At 57.5% G+C, this 20,369-nt stretch overlaps 1 protein-coding gene across 3 annotated transcripts in view; it reads left to right on the top strand.

Annotated features, from left to right (window-relative positions):
* Positions 1-20,369, top strand: part of DSCAML1 (DS cell adhesion molecule like 1) — a 99,104-nt gene that overhangs the window by 2,450 nt on the left and 76,285 nt on the right. For all 3 annotated transcript variants that reach the window (XM_054291537.1, XM_054291538.1, XM_054291540.1), the window contains exons 2-3: positions 6,449-6,766; positions 9,463-9,609. In XM_054291537.1, the coding sequence (XP_054147512.1) occupies positions 6,449-6,766; positions 9,463-9,609 (465 nt within the window). The remainder of the gene's footprint in view (positions 1-6,448; positions 6,767-9,462; positions 9,610-20,369) is intronic.

Raw genomic sequence — 20,369 nt, 5'->3', positions numbered from 1 at the left:
GCTTATTTCTGCCCCTGTTTATGGAATAAACAGAAATGGGTGCTTGGCGAGCGGAGAGTTGAGCAGCGAGATGCTCTGGCAGGCAGAGGGGAGGCGAGCGGTGTGATGGGGAACGGACTGGCCACAACTGCGAGGCTGGGAGCCAGGGAAGCGTCTCCCTGCGTGATGTTGCTGGATGGCTCTGCTGCCTGATTTATATTGGCATTATATTTACATGATGTTCCCGCGCTGGGCGCAGCGAACGGTGCAGCTCGCGGCTTCTAATCTCTCCCATCTCGGCCCCCCAGCGTGGCACAGCGCTCGTTTGTCTCTGAAATGAAACATGGAAACCTCATTAAATGCACGGAGGAGAAGCCTGCAGTGCTCAGCTCCTCGCCGTGCCCGGCGCTTGTTTATCCTGCCAAAATTTCCCAGCACCAGGAGCCGCCGTGGCAGCTCGCCCAGAGCCGTCACCTGGCGTGGGCTTTGGGCAGCTCCTGCCCTGGCATGGGCAGCGGGTAAAGGCACCCTGGCGCTCCTGGGTGTTCGTCCTCCGCAGGAGGAGGCTGTGCCTTGTGCGAGGGGCGAGTGCCAGCAGTGCGCTGTGGAACAGCCCTTGTGGGGCTGGGGGCTGCCTGGGAGCTTGGGGCACGCCTCGGGGCAGCCGTGGCTCCAGGATCTCAGTGTTGGGGTGCCAGGATCTGTGCCCGTGTGCCCTGTGTGCCAGGGGATGGATGGGCAGCGCTCCGTCCTTGTCTGGAGCAGCTGGCGAGCCGAGGGCGAGCATGGAGCTGGGAGTCTTTGTGGCTTTGTGGAATCCTGACATGGCAGCAGGCGAGGCAGAGCCGCACCTCGGGTGGCACGGAGGCACCCCAGAGCCGAGCAGGCAGCAGCCACACAGTGCCACTTGCATGGTGGCACCAAGGAGGAAGGCGCTGGGTCACCGCAGCCGCTGCCACGCTGCCGTTCGGGGAGGATGTGCAGGGGCAGCGCGGGGTGCAGGGCGTTCCTTGCCGCTGGAATCTCGGCCATAGCCAGCTCTTGGTCTTTACATAACCACGGTTTGGGAGTCACCCTCTCCCTGCTCGTGCATCCCGCAGAAATATCCCCCAGCAGGCGCAGGCTGCCGCCATCATCCGCCAGCAGAGCCCTACCCAACGCTCAGGAATTCCATTTCCAGCTCCTGCTGCTCCCAGCTGCGTCTGGGAAGGGCTGCAGCAGCGGCTCCTGACCCTGACAGGGGACCCAGCACGGCTTGGAGGGCACGGGGAGGAGGTGAGGAGCTGGCAGGGCTTGCCCAGATGTGTTCTCTGTTGGCTGCCTGGTGGCAATGCTGCTCTCCACCTTGCAAAGCCACCGAGTGGGTTGTGACCGTGGGAGCACGGCCTGGCCATGGTGGAGGGAGCCAAGGCCAGGTGTGTGTGGCCTCTGCTGTGGCCCCTTGCCCTTATGCCAGGTTCTTTGACCTCCCTGGGGACACGGGGCTGTCCCTCTGGCTGGGCAATGTCACCAGATGTCCCCTTGGCACCTCAGGCGTTGTGTCAGCATGGCCAAGGCATGGAGGTGGCCCTGGAATGGGAGGGCTCATTCCTCACCTGTGTCCCCTTGGCTCATTCCTCACACCCAGGCTGGGGACTCGGGAGGTGGGTCAGGGCTGGAGGATGTCCAGCTCTGGGTCAGCCCCTGTGTGGACAGTGTGGTGTGCCTGGTGCCCCTCAGGAGCAGCCAGGGGAGGTTCTGGGAGCAGGAATCCGGCCGGGAGAGCTTTTTTACCCAGGCAAGGGTTACAGCCTCAGCCTGGGTGCTGGCGTAATCGCTGGAGGTGGTTCAGGCCCTAATTTCCATGCAGATGCATTAAGGAGCAGGCGCTTGGAGCACGTTTGAGCCGTGCCCTTACCCACAGAGGACCAGAGGCAGGCTCTCCTTTGCTCCCTCTCTGCTTTGTCACCTCGGGAAGGACCGTGGTGCTCGAGCCAGAGGGGCTGTGCCACCACGGTGGGACCCTGTGGAGCAAAATTGCAGTGCCAGGGCATGGAAGATGGTGTGGCAGGTACCTGATGTGTGCTGGGCACCACTGAACACCCCAGGCCCTGCTTGGCATTTCCTGACACCATTTCCAGCCCCCTGAGACCTCCCTGAGTGCAGGAGTCACAGATTTAACCCTCTAGGCTGGAACACAGTGAGGAGGTGACATCCAGGGAGGATGTGCTGCTCTCCCAGGCACCTCTGAGCTCTCTTTAGAAGGGACCAGCCTCAGTGCTTCCCCTCCTCATCCTTCCAGGAGCTTGGCAGTGCCACTTCCCGCTCCATCAACCCCAAGGTCACTCCCTTGGTTGGCACAAGGGGTGTGAAGGTGTCCTGGGGATGAGGGCTTGGAGGGACCTCGTTTGGGGAGGCTCCTCCAGCATTCCCCGTGTGCAGGGAGGGTGTGATGGAATCTCTGCCCTCTCCTCAGCACGGAGGGACCGTCAGGACCCTCAGGCAGGGTGTGATGGGATCTCTGCCCTCTCCTCAGCACGGAGGGACCACCAGGACCCGCCACCCACCCGCAATTCCCAGCGCGGTCCGTGCCAGGCTTGGGTTCGCCCTCTCCTTGAGCAGGGCAGGTGTCAACCACCCCTAATGAGGATAATGAATGAGCTGCGAGGTGGCCATTAGCCTGCTGCTCTCCTCAGCATCCCTGCAGCCCGGCTTGGTCCCTTTGGTCCCTGCCAGCCCCTTTGGAGCCCCAGGGGTGGGGTTTATCTGGGGGGAGCCCCAGCAGGTCCTCACCAGGCTCGGAGCAGGGCTGGGATCACCATCAGGATCAGAAAACTGCAGCCAATGGGGTAATGAGAGCTCCAGCCCAGTGCCTGCCCAGGGGATGGCACAAACCCCCCAAAACCATCAATTCTCCAGCATTTCCCTGGCTCTGTCAGGTTTGCACCCAGCTACAGCACTGTGTTCAGCCCAAACCCCCCAAAACCATCAATTCTCCTGCATTTCCCTGGCTCTGTCAGGTTTGCACCCAGCTACAGCACCGTGCTCAGCACAAAGCCCCCAAAACCATCAATTCTCCAGCATTTCCCTGGCTCTGTCAGGTTTGCACCCAGCTAAAGCACCGAGCTCAGCTCTGAGGGGCTTTGGGTGGGCTCAGGCTGGCTGGGTGCTGCCAGCACAGGTGATGGGTATGCACAGAGAGCAGGAAAAGCCTCTTATCTTGGGAGGAAGAGCCCTGGCTGGCACAGAGCCCGTCCTTGTCTGAGGTTGCTCCTAAATCTGCTTCTTAGACAAGGACGGGCTCTTCTGGGAGGTTTTGTGCAGGACACAAAACCTCATCCTAACCCTAACCTGCACCTTTTCGGGCAGGACACACACCTGCAGAGATGGTGACACATCCTGGGGACAGTTTTCGTCCCCTCTCTGGAGCAAGCAGGTGCTTGCAGAGCTTTGCTGTGTCACTGAAGGTGCTGGAGCTCGGGAAGTCCAGCCATCAAAACTGGTAAATATTCTGAAGGGATGATAGCAAAATGACTTGCTTCTCCCAGCTCGAATGGAGATATTAATATTTCAATAGCTCTGGGTTGTAATTTACCACAATTTAGGAAGATTGAGCTCTGATAACTTAAAGCACCTGCCTTTCAGAGTGTCCAGCCCTGTGCTGGGCTCGGTGCAGCTCCCAGCTGGAGCCAGGCTGGGCTCCAGGCTGCCTTCCCAGCAGAATCTGTTCCAGCTCAGCTCTCCCAGCCTCCTCCCTTCAGGTTCATGTGAATTAATGCCCTCGATATGTAGGTTAGGGTCAGCACATCTGACCAGATGTGAGCAGTGATTTCTGGTTTAAAAATATTGCTGTGCTATTTCTAAATTTTTAATCTCTCCCAGTGATTTGGAGACAGTTTTATGAAACATGGAATTAGGATGGTGCTCAATGCTAAATGGTAAAGGAGATTATGAGGATTTAACTCTATACGTCTGTCACATAACTATTGCCAATCCCATAACCTCCATTTTCTATTAAAAATCCCTTTCCCCCTTTGACCCGAAAAAGCTTTATGGGTAATCTGAATTTCTCTGTTTATGAGGTATTTTTCCACTCCTCGCCCCAGCCCCTCACCCCTCCAGCTCTGAACCCTCTTGGTGCTGCTGAGGATGAAGATGTTTTCCTGGCAGGAATCATCTTCTGGGTGCTCCAGGAGCCTTCCCCAGCTGTAATATGGGATTTGGGGAGATCCTGGATGGAGCACAGGGCACAGCTGGCTGTCCTTGGTCCAAAGCCAGGCTGAAGGTGGCTTCTGCTGTGCCCTGGCTCCAGCCATCTTCTGCTCAGCTCAGGCTCAGCCACAAATAGCTCAGTGCTGCTCGTGCAGCCTTTGTTTCCCTTCCTCTGCCTGCAAATGTGCTCCTCTTTCCCTTTCATGTATTTGGGAGAAGCACCGCGCTGCTGGCGCGAAGGGAAATGCTGATTCATGACGACAAACCAGCCTGGAGATGTCACAAAATGACATCTGCAGGGCCCAGCGGTGGCCCCGTGGCTCTGCAAAGGCTCGGCTGGAGCTCTGCTCCTCTGTCCGTCCGTCTTTGGTGCTCGCCAGCCAGCGAGGGAAAAACAAACGGCTTTGTCTCCTTGCACCCGCGTGTGGACACGGGGAACCCGCGCGTGGGGACACAAGGAGACGATTCTGTGACCTCCAAATTGGTTGTTGTGCGGTGGCACAGCTGGAACTCGCTACCAGCTCATCCCTTCTGTGGCACAGAGGGCTCTGAGCGGGCACAGGAGGAGCCCTGGTTGTTTATGGGGATGATGCTGTGCAGTGCGCACGGAGAGCTAGAGCGGGATGCTGAAAGAGGCGCGAGGTTGTACGTGCAGCTGGGAGAAGGATGGAGAGGGGCTGGGGCGTCTCGGGGTGCCCCATCCTGAGCTGCTGAGGCTGCTGTGGGTTGGGCTGGTGGCACAGCTCCCAGGCAGGACGGGCACCTGGCAGGAGAAGCCTGGCACGGGGATGGAGCGAGCACGGACGCTCAGCCAGCCCTTCAGCGTGGCCACTCAGCCAGCCCCTCCTCAGGCAAGCGGAGCCCGGGTGTGCGGATGAGGCTTCTCCTTCTCCCCTGTGCTGCTCCCCTCCTCCCCAAGTTAAGGAATCGAGGTCAGGGAGGGTCCCCCGTGGCTCGTTCTGAACCGGGGCTGATCTGCTTATTGGCTCTGCGGCACCGCTCAGCCGCGCTATTAATACACCCGCCGAGGGCCCTTCCCAGATCCCTGTCCTTCCGCCCACTTGGAAAGAGTGCAGCTAAAAAAGGAAAGCGGATCTCGGTGACTGGGGGCCTCCTCTTCCTTATTTATAGCCAATTTCGCTGCCTTGGGCTGTGAGGGGGAGCTCGTGGTCCCGGAGAGTGGCAGGAGTTGGGGGCAGAGGTCCTTTCCCTACTCCCAAGGAGGGAAGTGCTGTTCTCCAGCAGTGTGAGCTGCTGCTGGGCATGCAGGTGGCCACGAGCTCTGCCTGGACTGTGCCCCTGAACCCACCTCAGTGCTCGTTTGGGTGCTGCAGGGGTGCCCAGGAGAAGCTCAGTCTGAGCAGGGTGGCTCTGGGCTTCCCTGCCTGTGGCTCTGGGAGAGGGATGCAGCTCCGATCCCCATTTTCCAGCCCTCTCTGGTTTAGGGGCAGTGGTGGGGTGGCAGGGGAGGTCTCTGCCCTGCCTGGCAGTGGTGTGCCCTGGGTGTGATGGCATTGCTGGGCTGGGGGGGTCACAGCAATATCAGGGCTGGCAGCAGGAGCAGTGTTGGTGGCTGTGCTTGGCGTGCTGTCCCGGGGGCCCTGGGTGCTCAGAGCCAGCTGGGCACCCCCGGGGAAGCCTCGGGGGCTGCCTGGGGTGCCCACCCTGCCTGCACAGCCCCTGGCTGTCCTGCCGAGGTGCCTGTGATCCCTGATCCGTGCTGGCAGCAGGAGCGCTGGCCTGTGAAGGTCCTGTGTGCTTCCAGCCGTGCACGGATGCTCTGCGCTGCCCTGCTCCGCACGCAGGGCTCAGGGGCTGGGCTGGGGGTGTCTGTGCTGGGGAGGGGTCTCTGTGCTCAGAGGCTGTGCTGGGGGGTGTCTGGGCTGGGGAGGGGTCTCTGTGCTGGAGGATCTTTGCGCCAGGGGGGTCTCTGTGCTAAGGGGGTCTCTGTGCTGGGGAGGGGTCTCTGTGCCAGGGGGGTCTCTATGCCAGGGGAAGGGGTCACTGTGCTGGGAAGGGTTCTTTGTGCCAGGGGTTCTCTGTACCAGGGGCTTCTCCATGCCAGAGGGGTCTCTGTGCCAGGAGGTCTCTGTGCCGGGGGCTCTCTGTGCCATGGGAGTCTCTGTGTTGGGGAGTTCTTTGTGCCAGGGGGTCTCTATGCCAGGGGAGGGGGTCTGTGTGCTGGGGAGGGTTCTCTGTGCCAGAGGGGTCTCTGTGCCACCAGCACTGGCCATGCCCGCAGTAACCCGCGCCCTTGTGGCCTCTGCTCTGCCCGCAGCACGCGCTGAAGATGTCGGAACCAGCCTCTACTTTGTGAACGACTCCCTGCAGCAGGTGACCTTCTCCAGCACAGTGGGGGTGGTGATCCCCTGCCCGGCAGCAGGGTCACCCAGCGCCGTCCTCCGCTGGTACCTGGCCACAGGTGACGACATCTACGATGTGCCCCACATCCGGCACGTCCATGCCAATGGGACTTTGCAGCTCTACCCCTTCTCGCCATCAGCCTTCAACAGCTTCATCCACGACAACGACTACTTCTGCACCGCGGAGAACTCGGCTGGCAAAATCAGGAGCCCAAACATCCGTGTTAAAGCAGGTGGGAGCTGCCTGTGGGCGCCGGGCTGGGCACAAAGGGGTGGCTCCTCCCTGCTCTGCTCCATCAGGGGCACAGCCAGGGCTGCTGCCTTGGTTCCTGCAAAAGGATGGAGCAGGGAGAAGGGCAGAGCACGGGCTGGGATGTGCATCTCAGGTGGGATGCGCAGGGTTGGATGTGCAGCTCAGGTGGGATGCACAGTGGGGAACGGGCCTGGGGCCGCAGGAGCAGCTGAAGGAGCAAAGTGCTTCACCTGCAGGGGATCACCTGTTCTCCTGGTGGCTCTGCTGATGGGCTGTGCCCCCTGAGTGCAGCCAAGGTGCTGACCCAGCTCAGCCCAGTGTCCAGGGGTGTCTGGGCTGGTGGTACCCAGGCAGGCACCCTTTGGCAGGGCACAGACGGGCACCGTGCCCTTGCCAGCCTGTCTGTGGATGTGGAACACGAGGAGGTGGATTGGAGGTGCCCAGTGAGTGTCTGGGGAACGCGGTGTGGCTGCAGCCTGGTGGCAGGAGAGTTCCTCTCCCTCTGAACCGGGATTGTCCAACCATTTACTGAGGCTTTTTCCAGCCGTGGGAGGGGCTGGGCCACATCTCTCCGTGCTGGGGGCCCCCTCAGTGTCCCACAGCCTGGTTCCCACTCAGCCTCAGCTTGCCAGGCCTTATTAAGAACAAAAAAAATTAAATAAATAAAAAAAAAGGAGGAATACGGCAAAGAGCTGATTCCAAAAGCCATTATAGTAAATTATTGACCAGGGCTGAGGAGGGCTAATAGCCCAGGAATGGCTTCATTATGTAACCTATTAAAAGTGGGGCTAGCCAAGGGAACGTGACAGAAGTGACTACAGGGTTTTTTATTTTAATACCTTGTACTGTGGAGTAAATTGGTATTAACCCCCTTCTGCAGAGTGAATTATTTACCAGCACTCTCGGGTTACCTATAAACCACAGCGTGGTGGAGGAGCAGATGGGGTGTAGTAAATGTGGAGCTGCTGCTCTCCTCGTGTGGGCACGGCAGGGCTGGCTCTGCTGGGATCACAGAGAGTTGCCCTGGGATCACAGAGAGGGAATCTTGGCTGGGATCACAGAGGGGATCCTGGCTGGGATCACAGAGAGGGAATCCTGGCTGGGATCACAGAGAGGGAATCCTGGCTCTCACCCCCTCTCCATCAGGGCTGAATGAGCCCTGCTGCTGGGCTGGGAGCTCAGCCTCCCCCTCGTTAGCAGATGTGGTGTCCAGTGGGGCCACCAGGATGGCTCCAGCTCCCTGAGCTGCTCTGCCTTTTCTGGCAGGGGAAATGGCTGTGGAACATTCCCCAGCTGCTGCTGCTGCCTCCTGGCCATCCCACATCCCAGTCACTCTCCAGTGCTTCCTAATGGCAGCGCAGCGCAGGGAGCCAATTACAGCTGGAGAAAGCAAGCAATAAAATAAAACGCACTGGAAACTGAAAATAGGGAAATATTTCTGAAACTGAACTGAAAATATGAGGGGAAAAAAAAAATCTCTGGAAGTCTTGGGCAAGCTGTTGGCGAGCACATGAAGCAAATTTCTCCATGCAGGGGAGAGGTTTAGGTGAGCTGGTCGTGGCTGTGTGTTGATCTCCTGGGGGTTATTCCTGCAGGCAGGAGAAGCCTGGGGCTGGCACAGCTCAGGGATGCGGTGGGGCTGTCCCCACCTGGGTGCTCGTGGTGGCAGGGAGCATTCAGAACGTTCCTGTGCTCCCTGCTGGCCTTTAAAGCCTGTGAATAAACCTCAGCTCCAGGTGATTAAGGAAGCTTTTGCTGGTTAATCTGCTTTGGCTCTGCAGCCCCTTTCCGCGGCACATCCCTGAGCAGGGACCCTGAAAGCCCAGAACCCAGGGTGGGGATGCTGCCACCCCCTCGCTGCTCTGTGAGGTGTGGGATGCAATGTCCACAGGGACATCCCACCCAGAGAAAACACCTTCCTGCTGGGGAGGAGGGCTTTCCTTCCTGCTGGGGCTGCTGAGGGCCTTGCTGAGCTGCTCCTGCTCTGGCCAGCTGTCAGATGACAAAGTGAATGTGTGTTTGTCATTGTGCCAATCGTCTCCATGTCCTACAGGGCACAATGTTTGTCACTGTAAAAAGAGAGCTGCCCTCAACTGCATTTTGTGCCTAAATTTCGGGGGTTTGTGGTGGCTGTGTTGCTGGGGTTGGTGGCATCTCTTTGTCTTGCTGGAGAGGGTGAGGAGGGTCCCTCTCAGCCACGGGGGCTCCTGGAGCACTTCTGCTGGTCCAGGGAGCTGTCAAAGGGATGTGCACCTCCCTGAGAAAGAGGACACATGCTGGGAACATGGAAAATTGTCATTGCTTGCCTCAAATGTCCCTGCAGTGTCCCTTTAGGGGGTCCCAGGCTCTGTGCCATGGGCCGTCCCTCCCAGGATGCATTTTCAGCATCCAGGGGTGAAATGCACATCACAACCACAAAATGCCACGCTGAGTCTGGCACGCTCAGGTGACGCTGGGGACAGTGGCAGGTGCCAGCAGCAGGACCTGGCCAGGTGTGCCTCTGTCCCACGGCCAGCAGAGGAGAATCCCCTCCTTCCATCCCCGGGAAGGTGCTGGGGAAGGAGGCAGCGTGTGGCTGGGTGGGTTGGTTTGTTTGGGAAACGTGGGATTCTAGCAAAAGGAAGTGTGTTTTCCTGCAGCACTGTCACGCTACCAACCATCTGCTCTCCCCCACAGTTTTCAGGGAGCCGTACACCGTTCGGGTGGAGGACCAAAGGTCGATGCGTGGAAACGTGGCTGTTTTCAAGTGCCTCATCCCCTCCTCAGTGCAGGAATACGTTAGCGTTGTGTCCTGGGAGAAAGACACCGTTTCTATCGTCCCAGGTAAGAGAGGAGTGCCTGTTCTCTGGGAATCCGACCTGCTCTGCCATGGGGACGTTTGCTGTTCTGGAGGGTCTGATTTTTGGAGGGCCTGGTTTTTGGAGGGACTGGTTTTTGGAGGGTCTGGTTTTTGGAGGAACTGGTTTTTGGAGGGACTGGTTTTTGGAGGGTCTGGTTTTTGGAGGGACTGGTTTTTGGAGGGACTGGTTTTTGGAGGGTCTGGTTTTTGGAGGGACTGGTTTTTGGAGGGCCTGGTTTTTGCCTCGTTGTCTGTGCCTCTGCTGCCCAGCAAAGGCTTTCAGGGGTGATTTGGCAGCTCCAGGCTGGGAAGTGCTGCTGGTGTGAGCACAGTGAGGTGCCCGGGCTCTGCGGGTGCTCTGGCTTTGTGTCCCTGGGGTGAGGGATGCTCAGTGTGGTTTTGGCAGCACTCGTGCCCTGTCCTGGTCTCTGCAGGGTGTGTTGGGTACCTGGCACTGGCACCTGGATAACAGCACCTGCCCGTGCTGCCTGTGTCTGAGTGCTGTTTGTCCTGTCACGATGATGCTTCAGCCAAAATTCCACCTTTTCTTGTCAATTTTCACTGATTCAACCATGGGGAAAGGAGCTCGGTCAAAACGCCATCACCTCCCTGTTGCCTGTGATGGAACCTGCTTGGCCAGCCTGTGCCATGTCCCTACCTTGTGTCCCCTGCCGTGTCCCACCCTGAGCTGCCTTCCCTGCGTGGGGAAGGGACAGCATCCCCCACCTAAGGGACTCTGCAGGCCCAGCTGGTTTTCCCTGGGTGTCTCCCTGTGATTTTTTGGCAGCTGTCCCTGCCTGGCTGTGGCAGGCTGAGGCCAGCTCCGTGTCCCCGTGCCCCGGGGTGACCTCGTGGCTCCTCCAGGGAGCCGCTGTCGATGCACACGCAGCGCGTGTGAGCTGCTGCTGAAGCAATCAATACCTGCTTCCCCTGGGGCAGCCACAGGGAATTAAAGGATTTGGCCCAAAGTGAGTGCTCTGCGCTTGATATTTGCTCACAGGTCAGAAAGTCTCAGTGCTGCTCCACATCTCAGTTCTGCCATCAGGAGCGGGGCTGGGGCTGCAGGAGGAGCTGAAGGAGCAAAGTGCTTCACCTGGAGGGGGGTGACCTGTTCTCCTGGGGGCTCTGCTGGTGGCTGTGCCCCCTGAGTGCAGCCAAGGTGCTGACCCAGCTCAGCCCAGTGCCTGCAGGTGTCTGGGCTGGTGGTACACGGGCAGGCACCCAGGGCACAGAGGGGCACCCTGCCCTTGCCAGCCTGTTGTGGATGTGGGAACACGAGGTGGATTTTTGTGTGCTGGGTGGCAATGAGGAAGAGTTGGTGGTGCCCATGCCCTGGTGCGTTTTGAGCACTGCTGGTGATGCTCTGTGGGAATACAAGGTGGATTTCTGTGTGCTCATCCCTTGGGGTGCTCTTGGTGTGTTTTGGGCACTCCAGGTGATGCTCTGCCTGCTGTGGGCACTGCCTTTTGTGGATGGCACTCCAGGTCCATCAGCAGGACAGCCTGGGCTGATGTTTGCTCCGTGATTTGAGATCCTTTGCTCTGTGGTTTGGGATCCTTTGCTCTGGGATTTGGGATCCTTTGCTGGATGGTTTGGGATCCTTTGCTCCGTGGTTTGGGATCCTTTGCTCCATGATTTGGGATCCTTTGCTGGATGGTTTGGGATCCTTTGCTCCGTGGTTTGGGATCCTTTGCTCTGGGATTTGGGATCCTTTGCTCTGGGATTTGGGATCCTTTGCTCCGTGGTTTGGGATCCTTTGCTGGATGGTTTGGGATCCTTTGCTCCGTGGTTTGGGATCCTTTGCTCTGGGATTTGGGATCCTTTGCTCTGGGATTTGGGATCCTTTGCTCCATGATTTGGGATCCTTTGCTGGACGGTTTGGGATCCTTTGCTCCGTGGTTTGGGATCCTTTGCTCTGGGATTTGGGATCCTTTGCTCTGTGGTTTGGGATCCTTTGCTCCGTGGTTTGGGATCCTTTGCTCTGTGGTTTGGGATCCTTTGCTCCGTGGTTTGGGATCCTTTGCTCCGTGGTTTGGGATCCTTTGCTCTGTGGTTTGGGATCCTTTGCTCCGTGGTTTGGGATGCTTTGCTATGGTATTCTGGAGGATGGAGCCTACGTGGCCAGCACCCTCAGTGGTGGATTTGCCAACTGAGCATCCCTGCACTCGCATGATCCCAACCAGGCTTGCTCCCCAGTTTGCTGTGGCAGTGGATTTTTTAATATGATGATTTAATTAGGGTGGAACGATTTTAACATTCTAAAGCAATAATTACCCTAAAGACAGAACATATAAATTGTGTTACAGTGCAGAGTCAACACAAGCAAACATGTTTTGCCGTTGGATTACAAATATAGTATCTGCCTGAAGCTTTTTTTTTGTTGTTGCTGGTGTGTTAGAGCTAAAAGTGGCTTTGCTGTTACCAAAAATATGTTTTTCCCTGACCTCTGCTGAACCTCTGCGTCTGCCCTGATTCCGAGCAAGGAGGATGAGGGGAGGGGACGGGGTGGAGGTGAGGAGGGCTGGGATGTGCTGCTGAGCCCTGCTGCTCTCAGAGATGGGTTCTGGGTGAGACTCTGGGTGTGCAAGGGCAGCACCACTGCACCCGAGCTCTGAGTGTGCTCACAGCTGCCTCTGGAACAGGCCAGACCTGCTGCTTTCCCCAAAACTTTGCTCTGGTGCTCCCTGTGGGAGGCTGGACGTCCTCCCAGCATGGGAGGAACGGTGCTGATGTGCAGAGCAGGGAAAATCTCCATCCACGCTTCTTGGTGGCACAAAGCTCTTTTTAAGTGATTATTGTAGTAGGAAATGTCTTTTCCCCAACCAAACCAAGACACCTGCAGCTGAGAAACAGGGGCACGAGTGTTTCCCCAGGGCTGCTCCTGTGAACTCAATCTCTGCCTGCACACGTGGCTGGGGGAATCCTTCTGTGATCTTTCTTGGGTTCTTGGAATAAATTCTTCTGTGGCACAGGGTGCCCAGAGCAGCTGTGGCTGCCCCTGCATCCCTGGCAGGGTCCAGGGCCAGCTTGGAGCAGCCTGGGACAGTGGAAAGTGTCCCTGCCCATGGCAGGGGGAAGAACAAGATGGACTTTAATTTCTCTTATAACACAAATTGTTCTTTAATTCAATATCTGAATAATCTTTTATTTTTTCCCCTTAATTGGGATCACGGGGCTCCCAAACTCTGACATTTTTTCAGCCAGACCTCATTGCTCTTTTGGTGGGTGCAGAGCGTTGGTGGTGCCCTGCTGGTGAGATCCCAGCTGCAGAGCTATGCTCCTCCCTAGGGTGTGTGATGAGTTTTGCTGTTTGGTTAACTTGGCAACGCCGTAACAGACCCTGAAATCAAAGATAAACTCTTTATGGCAGGTTATCCCGCACGTAAATCATCATTAGCGCGGCTCACTTTTGTTTAGTGCCCACCTGACTCTGCTGCTGTGTGTTTAGAGAAGCCAAGGGTTGCGGGGAAATTACAGGCTGCTCAAAAACCCATTTGCCTCGCCGGTGCTCACATCAGAATCAATCTTGCCTCGTGCTCCAGCCTTGCCACAGCCACAGGGCTCTGCTGCTGTGCCTGGGAGGGCAGCCCTGGTGGCAGGGGCGCAGTCACACCTCAGATCTGCTGCTCCTGGTGTGAGCTGGAGGGGCTGGATGGAGCCCAGCAGCTGAGCAGGGAGTTTCACACCCCCCTCACCCCTCTGCCGTGGGGTGGGAGTGAGAAAATCCTGCTGCAAGCTGCCTCAGGACTCTGCGCTGTAAACAGCTCTTCTTTTGTGGTTTTGCTGTGATTTCCTGTGGCAGCGGTGGCAGTGTGGAGCCCAGGTGTGTGTGGGTGCCTGACCAGCTGCAGTTTGCAAACAGAATGCAGGGAGCTGCTGGTGACACCACAAAGGGGGGTTTGGGCAATCTCAGCCCATCCTCTGCAGTTCAAGGTGCTCCTTTGGGCACTGCTTGGCTGCAGTTTGCAAAAACCATGCAGGGAGCTGCTGGTGGCACCACAAAGGGGGGTTTGGGCAATCTCAGCCCTTCCTCAGCTGTTCAAGGTGCTCATTTGGGCACTGCTTGGCTTTTACAGCCCCTGTGCACACACGTGCCCATGGACTCACAGCCAAACCATCCCCAGCTGGCTCAGGGATGTCACTGTGCCCAGCTTTGCCTTGTTTAGGGGTGTCCCTGTGCCCAGATTTGCCTTGCTGGGCACAAATGCCACCTCTGCAGGCTGTGCCAGTGGGGCACACATCTCTGTGGCTGGTGAGGGCAGTGGGGTTTGGAGCAGTGAGCTTTACCAGCCTGGCAAACCCCGAGCTGAGCTGTTATTTGCTGTTTCAGTGCTGTGTACTCGATAGGGGGAAAATCTAAATAGAGCACTTGTCAAGGTAGCAGCGTTTCTGAGGGTGCAGCTGCCTTTGTCACCAGCCTAACACAAATCCTCTGAGGGCTGTACAGATGAGGATGTACTTAGTCACTGGTTATCCACAAAGCCTTTTCTCTGGAAAGCAAAACGTGAAGCTTGCCAGAAGGAAGGAGCTAAAAAAAAAAAAAAAAAAAAAAAAAATTAAAAAAAAAAATTTTGAGTTCTGTGAAGTTTTAGACGTGTTTTTGTGTGTGCTGTGGGCTGAGCCTTTCAGGAGTTTCCAAAATATCTCTGCCTGAGTGGAATCTGTTTGTGGTGCTGCTGCTGTGAGCTGTGCCTGCCCTGTCTGTCCCAGGCTCAGATGCCCCCAGGGCTGGCTGGGGACGCTTTCTGGGGCCCTGGAACTCCCCTGAGCAGCCCCTTGGTGGTTGGGCAATGAAGGGGCAGCAGCTCCTCACGGTTCCATGGGGTCAATCCCCCCACAATGTTCTCTGTGCTCTGCTGCACCTGGCCAGTGCTGTGCTGCTTTTCTCTGAGATTACAGAGGTGGAACTGCACAGAAATGTCACTGCAATCCATCCCAGGGCTGGTGAGAGTCCAGGATGAGGCAGGACGCTGCATTTCTGGGGGTTCTGGGATTATTTCTGGGATTTCTGGGGTTTCTGGGATTTCTGGGGTTTCTGGGATTTATTTCTGAAATTTCTGGAATTTCTGAGATTTCTGGGATTTATTTCTGGGATTTCTGGGGTTTCTGGGGTTTATTTCTGGGGTTTCTGGGCACAGCATCCCCCCTGGGCGGGTGCTGCGTGCCCAGGGACACGGAGGGATGAGCCATGGGGATAATCCAGCATTGTCCTTGTGTCAATGGGCTCATTCTGGAGCACACCAGGCTCCTGTTCCTGGGGAGAAGCCGGGACAGAATAAACACTCCCTTGACAGAACCTTTCTCCTGTCAGAACCTTTTCCCTGCCAGAACCTTTCCCCTTTCAGGACCTTTCCTCTCTCAGGACCTTTCCCCTGTCAGAACCTTTCCCCCTGTCAGAACATTTCCCCTTTCAGGACCTTTCCTCTATCAGAACCTTTCCCGTGTCAGAACTTTTCCCCTCTCAGAACCTTTCCCCTGTCAGGACCTTTCCCCTGTCAGAACCTTTCCCCTCTCAGAACCTTTCCCCTCTCAGAACCTTTCCCCTGCCAGGACCTTTCCTCTTTCAGAACCTTTCCCCTCTCAGAACCTTTCCCCTCTCAGGACCTTTCCCCTCTCAGGACCTTTCCCCTGTCAGGACCTTTCCCCTTTCACAGCCTTTCCCCTGCCAGAACCTTCACCATGTCACAACCTTTCCCCTCTCAGAACCTTTCCCCTGCCAGGACCTTTCCCCTTTCAGAACCTTTCCCCTCTCAGAACCTTTCCCCTCTCAGAACCTTTCCCCTGCCAGGACCTTTCCCCTGCCAGGACCATTCCCCTGCCAGGACCTGTCCCCAGCCGGCCTGCAGACCTCCGAAGGTGCCCTGGCTTCTCCCCCACCCTTGCCACCCTCTCTGGCTGCGACATGTGCCCAGACCTGTTACAGAGGGAAGTAGCTCCAGGCGTTATTCTCACCAAGTGGGGTGAGATTCTGTCTGAAATCATTTCATCCTTCCCCAGAGACTTGGCGTGAATTTTATCTAATCGCCATGGCAACAGATAAAAAAAGGTGTGAGCACATCTCCTTTTGCTGTGATAATTCAGATTTATATATTCAGATCAGATTGGAGTTAGAGATTTTAAAAGGAGCAGATGCAGCAGAAGGTGTGACTGCAAATAATGTGGCGAGAACGTTTGATGATCCTGCCCTTTAAGAGGGGAGAGCGCTCTCCCGCAGGTTTTTTTGGAATATAATTATTCCATCAAATCCACTTTAACAAGGACTCATTACAGCCCCGATAATGCAGAGTCACGTTGGAGACAATCTCCACACGCATGCACACACGGCGCACGCAGGGACCACAACAAGTAAACAGCAGCCAGGGCTCAGCCCCGAGACCAGGGTGTCCCTGTCACCTCCCGGTGTCCCTGTCATGTCCCGGTGTCCCTGCCACCTCCCGTGCCCCAGCCCCACAGCCCCAGCCTGGCCAGCCCTGCAGCAGGACCCCGGAGGGGATTTGGGGACACTGAGCTGCTCCTGTCCCAAACCAGAGCTGGCGGCAGCATCTGCAGGAAAGGGGAGCTTTGGCTGAGAGCAGCACCAGCAATCACACACTCGTGGGATGGTTTGGGCCAGGAGTGACCTCAGAGCACCTCACCCCACCCCTGCCATGGGCAGGGACATTTCCACCATCCCAGGTGGCTCCAAGCCCCAATGTCCAGCCTGGCCTTGGGCACTGCCAGGACGGGGCAGCCCCAGCTGCTCTGGGCACCTTTAGGGCACCTCCAGCCCCCCCCGAGCAGCAGCTGTGCCATAGGAAGGGATGGACAATGAGCACAGAGAGGCTGGGATGGGTGTCCGAGGGTCTCTGGGATGGGTGTCCGAGGGTCTCTGGGATGGGTCCCTGAGGGTCTCTGGGATGGGTGTCCGAGGGTCTCTGGGATGGGTCCCTGAGGGTCTCTGGGATGGGTCCCTGAGGGTCTCTGGGATGGGTGCCCGAGGGTCTCTGGGATGGGTGTCCGAGGGTCTCTGGGATGGGTCCCTGAGGGTCTGGGGATCCCACGGGAGGCAGGGGGGCTGTAAATCCCCTCCAGGAGCGCAGAGAGCAGGAGGAGCGGGAGATCAGCTGGAGGGGAGGCGTGCAGGAAGGACCTGCTGCTCTCCTGGGTGCCGGGGTGACCCTCTGTGCTGGGATGCAGCGCTCCAGTCACGCTGGAAGGCACACAGGCTTTTCAGGCAATGGCCAGGAGGGTGGGGGCACGAGGGAAGCCCCCTGGAGCACCCCAGTGGTGCCATGGGGAGAAGGAGAGTGATGTGGGCAGGAGGGGGTGAGCCTCAGAGGTGTCTGGGCTCCCCTGGAGTCACTCCTGGAGTGTGCACTGCGCATCCCTTAAATTTATTTTCAATTTTAAAATAACTTGAGAGGATTCTGTGCTCTGCACCAGCCCCAGAGAAGGTTGTGGGGCACAGCTCACAGTGGAACTGAGCTCTGTGATGAAACCGGGAGCGTCAGGTGTGCCTTGCTGAGCCCAGCACCCTCCTGCCTGGCCCAGAACCAAGTCTGGAGCATCCAGGTCCCTGCTGAACCACATGGGCCGTGCTCACAGTGTCCTGTTCACAGGGCACTTGCTAAATCCTGATGCTTTTGTGCATTTTAAAGACTTTTCTGCAGGTGGAGAGCTGAAATCCTCTGGGGTGGGAGTTTCTGTGAGGCCCTGGAGCAGCCCAGGCTGAGGCTGTGGTCAGCACTGCATGCACTGGGCAGGACAATGGGGGTGCTGGGGACGGGGGGGTCTGTATGGGGGTACAGCCCATGATCAGCCATGGGTCACCTCCCCTCGGGGGTCCTTGGGAGTGACCCCTCTCTCTGCAGGCTGATACCACCTTGGAATGCTCCAAAATCCACTTGGAAATCCTAGAGGAGAATGGAAACACAGAATATGGGGAGCTGGAGGGGACCCACCAAAATCCAGCTCATTTCTCTGCCCAGGACTGCCCTGAGCAGCATCTCAATAAAACAGCAGAGCCAGCTCAGAGCTTGGGGCTTGCTGGCATGTGCAGGGGTCCAGGCAGCCCCAGTCTGTCCTTTCCACCTCTATTTAAATGTCATTTACAAGGGAGGAGCTGCTGCTGGCTCCTGTCCTGCTGCCCCAGGTCTCCCAGGGGAGCAGAGCAGTAATTGCTGCAGCAAAGCCCAGTGATGTGAGAGCTGCACAGGTCAGAGCTGTCCCACAGCACGTGTTTGTGTGAGCCTGAGCCCTCCCTGGGGCCTGAGAGACACAAAATACTGGGCCCAGAAGGACTGGCCAACCTGCAGTAATAGCAACCAAAGCTGCCACCACCCTCCACTCCAGCCTAATCAAAGCCTGCTTAGGATCATTTGCCTTGTCCATCCGCATCACCCTCATACCCACATACAGAAGCAACCAATGGCCCTCAACCTTCATAAAAACCACCAAATCCTGAAAATCATTGATGACGCCCTAACTGGCCTCCCAGCATCACCAAATATCTCAACACGGCATAACTTTGGGTCTCTATTAGGTGTTTGCTTAATCACTCAAATCGTCACAGGTGGTCTGTTAGCCATGCACTGCACAGCAGACACCAACCCGGCCTTTTCCTCCATCGCACATATATGCTGAGATGCACAGCCAGAGCCAGCACAGCCCAAGGGACAGGAGCTGAGCACAGCCCAGGGACAGGAGCTGAGCACAGCCAAAGCCACCATGGCCAAAGGGACAGGAGCTGAGCACAGCCAAAGCCACCCCAGCCCATGGTGTGCTCATCCCACAGGGCTGGGGGCTCATGGCAGGGCAGGAGCTGTGCTGTGCATCTCCCTCCCCCTCCACAGGCTCACACACATCCCCAGATGCAGAAACAATCGCGGTCATTATTCCTGCCATGGTGACAGTGACAGTGGCAGGGATGCCAGCTTCCTCACACAGACGGCTTTATTTCATCTCCTCTGCTTTTCAAAGCCTCTTTCATTTTGCATGAGGAGACAGATGTGAAGGGCTGCAGGCTGATAAATTCTGCTGCCTTATGAAAAGAGAGGGTGGGTTTTTGTTGTGGTTGCTGCTCTTCCTCCATCCCTCCCTCCCTTCCCAGCTCCCTCCCAGCCACCTCCTGCTGTCGAGGGTGCTCCCTGCTCCAGACATGGGGACACAGGGTGGTGTCACCTCTGTGGGACAGGGCTGAGCACCCAGGGCTGGTGTCACCTCTGTGGGACGGGCAGGGCTGGTGTCACCTCTCTGGGATGGGCAGGGCTGAGTGCCCAGGGCTGATGTCACCTCCATGGGACAGGCAAGGCTGGTGTCACTTCTCTGGGACAAGCAGGGCTGGTGCCACCTCTGTGGGACAGGGCTGAGCACCCAGGGCTGGTGTCACCTTTGTGGGACAGGCAGGGCTGAGTGCCCAGGGCTGGGTTTTGGGTGCAGAACCTGAGGCTGTGGTTGGAACAAACCCAAGCTCCAGGTTGGAAGGCAAGGAGCCCAGGGGCGCAGATGCCTCCCAAAACACCTCACCCATGGGGTGGTGAGGAGCTGAGCCAGGCTGTGGAGCCAGGCTGAGCTTTCCCAGCCCAAATCCTCATCCTCCATGTGCCAGCACAGGGCAGTGAGCTCGGGGACACTCTGTGCCACCCAGGAGCAGCTGTGGCATGGGGAGGGAGCAGCCAGCAGCCCTCTGTGGGTTATTGAAATCTCTGCTCTGTCCCTCTGCCCTCCCCAGAGCAGGGTGGCTGCAGTGGCACCAGGGGTCCCAGAGCAGCCCCCGCCCCTGCTCCCCTCCTGCTCTGCTGACGATAGTTCAAGTTTAAAAATAAATTGCTCCATCTTTAATTGCGGTTTAAATAACTGCTTCATTTTTATTTAAATGTGGCTCTGCAAGGCTTGGAGAACAATTAGGAGAAAATACAGGGCATTGCTCTGGTGCATGTGTTCAAGCATATAATTAATTTTTTTTATTATACTGATGTTTGCCGAATCTGGAAAAAGATCTTATTGTTCCTCTTGATTCAGTCACGCAGAGGATCTACAAATACACCAGCCATTTCAGGCCTCCATGGCAGCAGCCCTGGAGCCCCACAGGCGAGGCTCCTGGGGCCCTGCTCTGCTCTGGGACCCCCACACAACCCAGGCTGGAGGCTCTGGGGTCTGCAGGGCGCCAGGCTGGTGGGCACAGCCCAAACTGGGGCTGCTGGATGTGCCCCAGTGCCAATCTGGGCTGCTGGATGTGCCCTCAGTGCCAGGCTGGGGCTGCTGGATGTGCCCTCAGTGCCAGGCCGGTGGGCAGAGCCCAATTTGGGGCTGCTGGATGTGCCCCCAGTGCCAGGCTTGGGCTCCTGGATGTGCCCCAGTGCCAATCTGGGCTGCTGGATATGCCCCAGTGCCAGGCTGTGACTTCTGGATGTGCCCCAGCGTCAGCCTGTGGCTCCTGGATGTGCCCCAGTGCCAATGTTGGGCTGCTGGATGTGCCCCCAGTGCCAGTCTGGCGCTCCTGGATGTGCCCCAGTGCCAGGCTGTGGCTCCTGGATGTGCCCCCAGTGCCAGTCTGGCGCTCCTGGATGTGCCCCAGTGCCAGGCTGTGGCTCCTGGATGTGCCCCAGTGCCAGGCTGTGACTCCTGGATGTGCCCCCAGCCCTTTTGCAGGATCTGGGGCTGTTTCAGAGCCCTGGGCTCACCCTGTGATGGTTTGTGCTGTTGTCACTGAGTGGTGCTGTCACAGGGCTGGGGATGTGCAGCGGAACCTCGGTGCCCACCCCAG

The sequence above is a fragment of the Melozone crissalis genome, unplaced genomic scaffold, assembly GCF_028551555.1.
Source record: "Melozone crissalis strain CALT ecotype California unplaced genomic scaffold, PUWL_Pcris_2 ptg000092l_1, whole genome shotgun sequence".
Lineage (NCBI taxonomy): Eukaryota > Metazoa > Chordata > Aves > Passeriformes > Passerellidae > Melozone > Melozone crissalis.
Note: the sequence above shows the minus strand (reverse complement) of the source record. Positions and strands in the feature narration are given on the sequence as shown.